Raw genomic sequence first — 10198 nt, 5'->3', positions numbered from 1 at the left:
AATTTTAAGAAATGTTAAACATCTGGCATCCTGATCGCTTTTTTTTTTTTTTGACCACCTCTGCTGTGAAATCTGACCTCAGTGCATGACTTACTATGGAGAAAAGCACTCTAGACTTTTGTCATCTTAGCTTTTGACTTGAAACTAAGGGGAGCCATAACTAAGGAGAAACAGCTTCAGAGTAACTGGCGAAGACAGAGATTATTAGGAACTAGTCTTGCAGCTGCTTTGTGGAGTTGGCTGTGTTCGCCTGCAGCTTCGCTGGACACGAGATGAAGCACTTCGGCACAAAGATGAAACTGAATCCTGACCCACAGAGCAGATGGATCCAGAGCGATTCGTAAAGTCTGCTCCTTTTTGCAGTCTTGGTCATATAGCTGGGTTGCAAATTTACCAAGAGGGCTGGTATGATTTACTCCGTAGGAAAACTGAACTGTGCAAGCCCTGAAATAAGAATGTTGCCTGTGGACTAGAACGGAGTTCCAGTCTTTTCAAATTTGGTGACTAATCATTGCTTCTTCAGTTAGAGCCCTATCTCAGGTGCACATATACGAGAGGGTTAACATGACTATGAATCCCTTTTTACTCATCCCTGCCAGCCTGAGTATCCCACGTGCACGATGTGGAAACACACAGTTACACAGCAGTGCCACTCAGATGGGAGTTTTGCCCAGCCTTGTATGTACTAACGAGATAATGTACATTATTACTTGGACAAAATGTCCAAGTTCCTGAAATTTGGTATGAATAGAAGTGGTGTTGGGCACAGCAAGCTCTCTGTGTGCTTTTACCATGAATGTTTATACAGTACACCTATAACTCAATAATGAAAATATCCCAGCTGGCTTACCCAAAGCTTTCAGGGGCGTTAGAGGTTTTTTTGCTTGTAGACATTTCAGCCATCTATTTTGAAGTTTATTCTGTTCGGGATACAATTAAAGCCATCCTCATGTCAGATATGGAAGCAAGGTGTATCTTCAGCCATTTTCATAAATAAGAGACACCGTAAGATACCATGGTTTTGTGAAGAGTTACAGTGATGATAATTTCATTACGAATGTTATCATTACACTTTCTTTCAAAAACTTCAATGTAAATTTATTTCTTCATCATGCTACTGTTTCACAAGCCATATTAGCTGCATTGTATTCATTGTATCGAAGCATTGTAAAAGAGATATTATTCTGATTGTTTTGTCCTGTACAGGCACTTTTTGGTTGATAATGTCAGTGTAACTGTTATTAGTGAGATCTAGGGAAAATCTTGGCTTAATAACTGTACCTTCCACTTATTTGAAATCTGGCTTTGTAAGACTTCGTTGTCTCAACAATATTATTTATTTAACACTTTTTTTCCTTTTATACAAATAAACCTGTGTGTTTCATGTCTAGATGGATCCAGGTCTAGAAAAGCACCGAGAACAATTGGTAATTGAAGTCGGCAGAAAACTGGACAAAGCCCGCATGATTCGCTTTGAAGAACGAACTGGCTTTTTTTCTTCAACAGATTTAGGCAGAACTGCCAGCCACTACTATATTAAATACAACACTATAGAGGTAAAATACGATGTTCTATTTCTGGGGTTTTTCCTTCTTTTGAACGTAGACCTAAAATAGTTGTAAGATATTACAAAGTATGTAGCTGATTTGTTCAATATATTTTCAAATCATATTTACCGATACAGAGAGAGATGGAATAGAGAGGAAAAGAAGGAAACTAAGTATAAAGCAATACTGAAAAATTAGACTTGGTGTGAAGTGAGATTTGAAATGTCTATGGTCCCTGCCTTCTTTTAAGTGGGTTCTAAGAAACATTTTGATATCAACAGCATGTACAACCATTGGTACGTGATAGTTTATTCAGGTATGGAGTCTGATAACAGTGAAGTTTTTCTGCATGGAAATCCTCTCAGGTTGCCGACCATAAACATGTTTTAGCGCTATAATCAGATTGCATTGTAAACATGAAAGGAAGATGCAGTTGTAAAAAACTTTGTTGTACTGGAAGCTTGATGCGATGTACACGTTCATCTTAATCCTTTCTTTGGCAGGAAATAAGACTTTTTCTTTAATAAAAGCTGAAGACCCAGCATTAATACTTTTTAACTGTTTACTGTCATTGTGTACAATTACTCTCACAGATTTATTCACTCAAATATGCCCCAGACTTTTTTGAAAGTGGCCACAGATTGCATGTCTCTCAATTTTGGGGTGCCCATGTTTAGACAGAGTGTTTTTCTGGAAGTGCCAAGAAGTCATTCTGAAAATTTTTCCTGTTTAAATTGCATCACTCTGTCTTCCACTTGCAGTTTAACCTTATTTGCCTTTTAAAATCTTGGTTAATGTTTCTTTCTTTTGTGCTGTATGTATATTTTTATTTTCACTGTTAATTCATTTTATTTTTAATAGACTTTCAATGAATTGTTTGATGCTCATAAAACAGAAGGTGATATTCTTGCTATAGTATCAAAAGCTGAAGAATTTGAACAGATAAAGGTAAAGTTGTATCCTTTCATACAAAGAACATGCTTTAGCTCTAGACACGTCTATAGTACTTGCTCCGTAAGTAGCATATATAGACCCAAGTTTTGTTAAATATTAAGCCCCGTTATAAATGTTTTCTAAGTAGGCATAATTACCAAGAACTGTATGTGCTGTCACTCAAATTTGTATGTAGTTCAGCTTGAACTATAGTGCACAGTTAATGACTAGTTATGGATCTTTAAGAATTCCTTTTAAATGTTTTTAAGAACTTTTCAGCTCCTCAGTTATTAACAAGTGAAGGTAAGTGTCCATTGGAATGGTGCACCTATGGATGAGATAGTTTTTCTGATTGAAGTTTAAACCGTTATTAGATATCTCCCTGAACAATTTGCTTTATCAGAAATGAGGCAGGACTCACTGAAGTTAACTCTGTGATACACTTCATGCAGGAAACATTAGATTAGCAGAATGATAAATTCTGATAAATTATTTTCAAATTTGAAATCTAGAAAATTGTTATAACAGATTTTATGCAGGCTAGAAGATTACTGTATTATCATATTCAGATCAATTCCAACCCCCCTTTTTGCCTCCAGTGTGAGTAGGACACAAGACAATACACTGCAAGCCGGCCTGAGCATGTGTGCCCATGCTTCCATCTCACAGGGGTGCAAGCCAGACTCCACAGGGTTTATTAGCTTGGGCTCATTGCCATTTTACCAGTTACACAACTTTCAGATCAGAGTTGGCTCTCACTCACCTGGCTCTGCGAACTGGCAGTGTGAATCCCTCACCATCTACATATTTTTACATATTTGCACACATTGTCTGAGTATTACCATCTCTTTATCTAATGTAGAAATTCTATTTTGCTGTAATCTCTTCTATTACAGAAGATAATAAACAGTGAGGTTTCACAGTGATTGATGCAACATTTTCCAAGTTAGAAGGGGTTTTTTAATAATGATATTGCTTTGGTAGGTCTAAATTTAATGCAATTGAATATTTAAAAGGAAAGCATGTGGAAAATATGATGTGTTATGTTTCTATATTTGTAATAAAGTTAGTAGTAGTGCTTCTTGACTACAGCATAGTTTTTCTAGTTTGCTTTCTCAGATCTGTATGGTATGGCATCAGTACACTATCATTTCCATTTTTTAGTGATTTCGTGAGCTGCGCAAGTCTGAATGTTAAAACTAGTAACAAATTTTCACAAGAATAAGGCAGGATTTATCCCACTGTTTGATAGAAATTATGACTTTTGTTAATATGAATCATGTCACCATAATGCCTTTAAAAATTCCGCCTTTTCAGATAGGTAAGTCACCAGTAGCTGAAATACAGATCTGGATTTGACCTGTACTGTGCTATGCAGGAGCAGAAAAAATAATCAAAAATGCTGTTGTAGGCGAGCATAATATTCCCCTGACTCTGGAGTCATCTCTGATGGTTGTGTCCTTCATCTTTTTCTTTCCTATAGGACTAGTGGCTAGATAGATGGGGATTTTAACCCAATCATCTTAGGGTTTTTTGTATGTCAGGTAGTCAGGTCCAAATGAAGATTACTTTCAGCTGGTTCCCTGCAGGGACCAAACATTTACCCTCTTTAAATAAGTTTTACACTAACAGACTATCAGTAAATCAAAGAATATGTAGATTTATGCTGATTTTGCCATGTAAGGGTCATCAGTTAGAATGTGAAATGTTATGCATTATTCAAACCATAGATATTAATATTTCTTTACTCATATTAAGACTTAATCTTATTAACAGTGAAAATTTTAATATCGTGAATCATAGTACTTCACAGTTTTGAGTTTAAAATGTATTATGCCACATGCAAACTATGTCACAATAATGAGTACATTTAATGTTAATTCAAGATTGCCCTAATCCAGATGGACAGGGGTTTTACTCTGGTCAAATAAAAAATGAAATCTTATCAGATGAAGGATGGTAGGGTCAGAAGATTCAATTTTTGTGGCATATCAAATTTTTGTATGTCAATGACAACCTTAATAGATGGTGATGAATAATAAAATGTAATTGTGTCACTATTAAGATAGTTTCAATTGTAGTCTATTAGCTACATTGTGAAGCATGCGGGTTTGCTGTTTTTTTCTTCTTTTTTTCTTCCTTAAAACTAGAGACTCCATTTAAAAATAATGGAACTATGTTATAAGGAAAATCTCATTTCATTGTAAAAATTTTTATCAAATTGCTCTAGCCTCTTCATAATGTATAATTGTGGTTTAGGTAAGGGAAGAAGAAATAGAAGAGCTGGATACCTTACTGAATGATTTCTGTGAACTTCCTGCTCCAGGAGGTGTGGAAAACAATTATGGAAAAATTAATATCCTCCTTCAAACATATATTAGCAGAGGGGAGATGGACAGCTTCTCCCTTATTTCAGATTCTGCATATGTTGCACAGGTAAAACCAGTATTTTTTACATATCTGTTGCTGTCTTCTGCTGTTTCATTCTCCCAAATGTTTACAATTACCTAAGTAGGCCTTGATCTGCACTGTTTGTACTTTTGTATGCAAATTGATTTGAAAATCAGAGTTCTGTGTGTGTGCACGTGTGATACAATGTTTAAGTAGAAAAGATTTGCAAAAGCCTACCTTGGAAGACTATTGCATTTTTTGTTAATTACGAGTGTGTTTTTTGTTCGTATTACCCCTGTAGTCTGATTATATTTAGTAGTTCTAACTATGATTGCACAGAAATTTTATTCTTAATTTACTGGGTAAAGTTACTTCTAAATATGGAAAACTGTTGAGATCTATATTTATCTTTTGTGTACTTTTATATTTTGTTCTGCAAAGCATAATTTATGTTTTATTCACATACCTTGGTTTACACAAGGAAGATGTGCTATTACAACGTTATTGCTAGACGTAATCATCCAGATTTACATATCAGTCTATATATTTCTTTGCTGGCTTGATTTGATACCTGGATGGTTGATAGTTACACGGCATGTTTAGTTATTACACAGAATAATAAGGGGACTGCAAGTCTGTGACACAGAACTGCTTGCTTACACAGCTAGAGCCCATCTTAGAAAGAAAGGGGTTTTGCTTGAAAGTTTAGAATTCTGGATCCCAAAGAACACAGAGTGACAAAATGCTCATAGGCAATCCCCAATATGCAGCAATAATGTATGTATAAAATAGATTATAAAGTTTTACCTTTTAGCCCATCCTGTGTCTCGCTTTTTTTTTCCCAACAGTCAGCAACAAGTTGCATTGAATCATTTTTTGTCTCATTGTTACAAAACCATTTTGGAAATAATTGATTGTAAAGATGCATTTATTTGGTGCTAAAGATGAGAGTTAAATGTTCAAAAGTACACGTATTCTTCAGCAAGATTTTCATAGCAATATTACCTTCTTCAGAAGTCTTTACACTTCATAGCACGTAAATAAGAAAAATCTGAAATGATTATGCACATCATAAAAATTGTGGTACTTGCACAGCAAGGTCATTTTCAGTATGATTTGTTTAATCTTTGCTTTCAAGACAATTGCTTTTATTTGTCTCAATTATAGCATTTTTAGTGAGGCAACATGGTCATCTTCTCAGATCTTCATAAATTGTACATGTGGAAGCAGTGCTATAAATTGTGATTTTTTTTTAATTGGATAGTGACTATTAAGAAAATCAGTCATCCTTTCTACGTAAAAGAAATGTGCTTCTTCAGTAACATATGCTTCCTATCACGACCAAATAATTTTCTATTTTTTATTCCTCTTGGCATTGCAGAGACAGTGGAGAATGATTGTGTGCTATTCAATGAATCAAGAACAGAATTGCTAATCCAGGACAAGTGGGCCAAAAAGAAAAAAACACACGACCAAAAACACACAACTTCATAATACAGCTTAATAAGTTTATAAAAGGAATATCATAACTTACGTTTTCAGGATAAGACTGACCTCATTCAAGCTTACGCTTGTGTTAGTAATGAATTTTCCAAGTCCAAAGCAGATTTATACAGTTTGGTTATACAGTAGTCTCAGAAGATAGTAACATTTTTAAAAAGTCACTACTGTTAAACGGCTGTGCAAATGTTGTGAAATTCAGGGTGAAATGGAGTGCTGTTACGGAAGCACAACTGAAGGGAAAAATTAAAACTTCAATTTTCATATAAACTGAGTTTGCAGGTGTATATTATGTAGGGGGAGAAGGAGGAGGAGATTAAGTACAGTAAGTGAATCTGATTCAGAAGTGATTGAGACACAGTAAGTTCAGAGCTCCCTAATGGTAGCATAACCGTCATCAAAATTCTGTGGCAGACCTGCCACTACAACGTTCATTAGTTGCACATGTTTGTTTTCATAATTTCTATAGGGAAGCATGAGGTAATTATGCCATTAAACAGTGATGGAAACAATAGATTTCAAGAATGTTTGAAATAAGTTTTAAAAGAAAAATCTATAGTTATGGTTTGTCAAGATGAGTCTATGGGATCCTTTTCATTTTACAAAGAATACTTGAGAGAATTACAACATTGTTGCTTTTTTTTTTTCACTCTCCAGAATGCAGCTCGTATTGTTCGAGCTCTTTTTGAGATTGCCCTTAGGAAACGTTGGCCTGCAATGACATATCGACTACTGAATCTCAGCAAAGTCATTGACAAGCGGCTGTGGGGCTGGGTTAGCCCCTTGAGACAGTTCTCAGTGTTACCACCATCGGTCCTCTCAAAGTTGGAAGAGAAGAATCTCACTATAGACAAGATGAAGGACATGAGAAAGGATGAAATAGGTGAGAAATTGGCGGTGCTGATCTGCTTGAACAATTAGTAGTCAGTGGGCAAATTAGAACTAAATCTGAGACATTAATTAATTCTCTCACTCCGATCTGGAAGCCATGTAGACATGTTCATATGGTATTATGGTCTGTCCAATAAGAAAGGTTTATCCAGTCTCCACAACTTGTAATGTGGCACGGCTTTGAGGATAAGGCTAGCCCATGTCCTGCCAACCCCAGAATACATGTGGAATGGAGATGTATCTTCGTATGTATTTACATGTATATGTATATGTACATATCTGTGTTGACCTGTGCATCCCTTCTTGCTCAGATTGCAAAATACACGGCCATAAAAGGCATCTGTTTATTCTTGCCAGTTAGCAAAATATGGCCTTTCAAATAATATCAATATGAAAAAGAATGAAAGCAGATAGTTATGGCCTGGTATGCTATCAGTAAATGGCCTGCTTCTGAAACACTGCCTTAATTTTCATTGAACATGGAGAATTCACTGTCACTGGTGTCATTGAAGCAAAACCTTAATGGGATTTTTTAAAGGATTTGCCACTTTGTTAATGCAAAAATCCACAAGCTTCCTGATAGACATAATGATAATTTCTAAACTGTTGAGCATAAACTGCCCACCAGCTGGTTGAAGTTCAAAAAAAATCTGCTTGTAATATATTTTTCCTATCTTAGAGTATTTGTTTCTTACTTGGGCTTTCTTTGCACCTGTTAGTGCCAAGTTATTGAGAAACAACCTTCCTTTTTTAAATACAAATCTGACTGTACAGCAAAAATGCAATTCATAGTCACTGCTTTTAGAAGTTATGTCCTCTGACTTGATATTTCTCTCATTTGACGAAAGAACTACTTTTGTAACTTAATTTAGGGTGGAAAAAGCACCCTAATTTAGGGTGAAAAAAGTTCAATAAATACATAAAAGTTTGCAGAATTAGAAGCTATATTTTTATTTTTAAAGTTAAGCCAAAGGACTGTGAGAAAATTTTAAAAGCCTACTTTGTGCATTATAGCATATAGTCATTTTAAATGTATTAAAAATATAATATTTTATAGGAATTGCTAACATCATGCTTCTCTTTTAGAAGCATTATAGCACTTTTTAATTCATATTTGTTAATTTTTTTATGTATTTGTGCAGTCTTTTTAATACTTAATATTCTTTGCCATTTATTGTATTAGTGGGTTTTTTTCTTTTCATTTTTTATTCTTCTTTTTCCCTATACCTTCCTTGGGAGAAGCAAGACATTTTGTATTAAAATACAAACCCAGGTTTTCTTCCTTCAGCATAGTGGGACAAGGATTAACTAGATGGAAATGTATCAATATACACCTATAAAACGTCTAGTTTTGTTTCATAGTAACAGGAAGTAGGTGAAACTTGGAATTTGCCTGTGAAAAAAGGTCATTGCTGATGGTATGTTACGATACTTCGTGTTCTTCAGCCTCCTAAACGTGAAAGCAAGTTGATGGGTGCGTCCCTGCAGTACGGTTACTTGGCATACTTCTCCCTGTCTGGCCTCTCCTTCCGACACCCAGGGGGGAAGGAAGCGCTTGCCTGGCACACGCCTTCGCTTTAGTTGAATTCAAAGCCGTGTTGAATTGAGAAAAGGCACAGCTTCCAGGTGCTGCCTTGTTCTCTGACTCCATAGCGCTAGTTTCAGTCTCAGCGTTTCTTCCTTTTTAAATGTTACTGTAACCTTGGAGACAGAATAAAAAAAGACAGGAGCTCGCGGGCTGACTCAACCCCTGGCCTAGGGAGAGATAAAAGCGTCGGATGGCCGCCCGCTCTCCCAGTGATTGAAGAGTATGTTGTGTGCACACATCCTGGGTTCCAGTCACCACGTATCAGTCAACACCAATCTGTGCACTATTGCAGTGCGACCGTGGAGTTTGCGGAAAGTCAAGAAATCTGAGATAAACAGACCTGGTTTGTCAGAATGCAGGTGAAAATCATTGCAGAATAAGCAAAATGCAGTTGTCTTTAATTGTTAAACATACCTGTGTTCTCAAGTAGGCAGCTTTTATCAGAAGGTTTTAATATTTCTTAAATGCCATTGATAGTTTCTCACATTGAGACTGTTGTAAAAGAAGGGGGAGTGGGGAGGAGAGGGTTTTATAATGTTTTATACAAGCTGGGAGAGGAGCCTTGTTTTCCCCTAACAGAGCAGTGTACAAAACCTCAGTGCTGTCCTCTGCAAAGACAGAAGTTCACCTCACACATTGTGATACAGAAAGTGATATTTGCCTTGAAAAAGTGTACTTGCCTACATAAGCTTATTGAGTCATATCTTTGAATATTTGGCACCTACATTTATTTAACACAGTTTCTGAGGTTTTACCTCTAACTACAAAATCTCATCATTATGCAAGTATGCTGTAACACTGCATATGTCACCAAGTTGTGCAAAGATAATTGGTTTGTGTTTTAATAATCCGCTTGCTGGAGGTGCACTTATTTTACCAACTGCAAATTATACAGATTAAACATGTGTTAAAACTTTTCATTAGGGATTTGCATCTTAAGCAACATCACCATTCATTACTTCACAGTACAGATAAACACCTGTTTGCAGCAAAATCTGCCAGTTCGTTAAATAAGAAAAAACTAAGAGGGAAAGTCAGTATCAGTATTAAAAAAAAAACCCAAACAATTTCAAGATGCTCCTAAATTTTGTGCAATAGCAAGAAAAAGTTTGTATCACCTTTTCAGTTTGCACATAATGCAAATAATAGGATTTCTTACCTCTTTTTTTTTTTACTATTTTTTCGTGGGGAAGTGTGCACAGGAACCACACAATGATGTCAGACAGTATCAATAGCCATTTGTAAGGTAGCTTTTAACATTGACTACTTATGACCATTCCAATTAAAATCTAAAATATGCTCCACATAATTCTATAAGCCATTTCAGTGAAAATGTGATAAATCAACC

At 35.8% G+C, this 10198-nt stretch overlaps 1 protein-coding gene across 1 annotated transcript in view; it reads left to right on the top strand.

Moving 5' to 3' along the window:
- LOC104506279 (activating signal cointegrator 1 complex subunit 3-like) overlaps positions 1-10198 on the top strand; it is a gene marked incomplete at its 5' end in the record, with an annotated part of 133137 nt that overhangs the window by 43203 nt on the left and 79736 nt on the right. The window contains 4 exon segments of the mRNA XM_010147180.1: positions 1392-1556; positions 2409-2495; positions 4740-4916; positions 7029-7254. Of these exon segments, the coding sequence (XP_010145482.1) occupies positions 1392-1556; positions 2409-2495; positions 4740-4916; positions 7029-7254 (655 nt within the window).

Source organism: Eurypyga helias, unplaced genomic scaffold (assembly GCF_000690775.1).
Source record: "Eurypyga helias isolate BGI_N326 unplaced genomic scaffold, ASM69077v1 scaffold3280, whole genome shotgun sequence".
Lineage (NCBI taxonomy): Eukaryota > Metazoa > Chordata > Aves > Eurypygiformes > Eurypygidae > Eurypyga > Eurypyga helias.
This window is presented reverse-complemented; position numbering and strand designations above follow the sequence as displayed.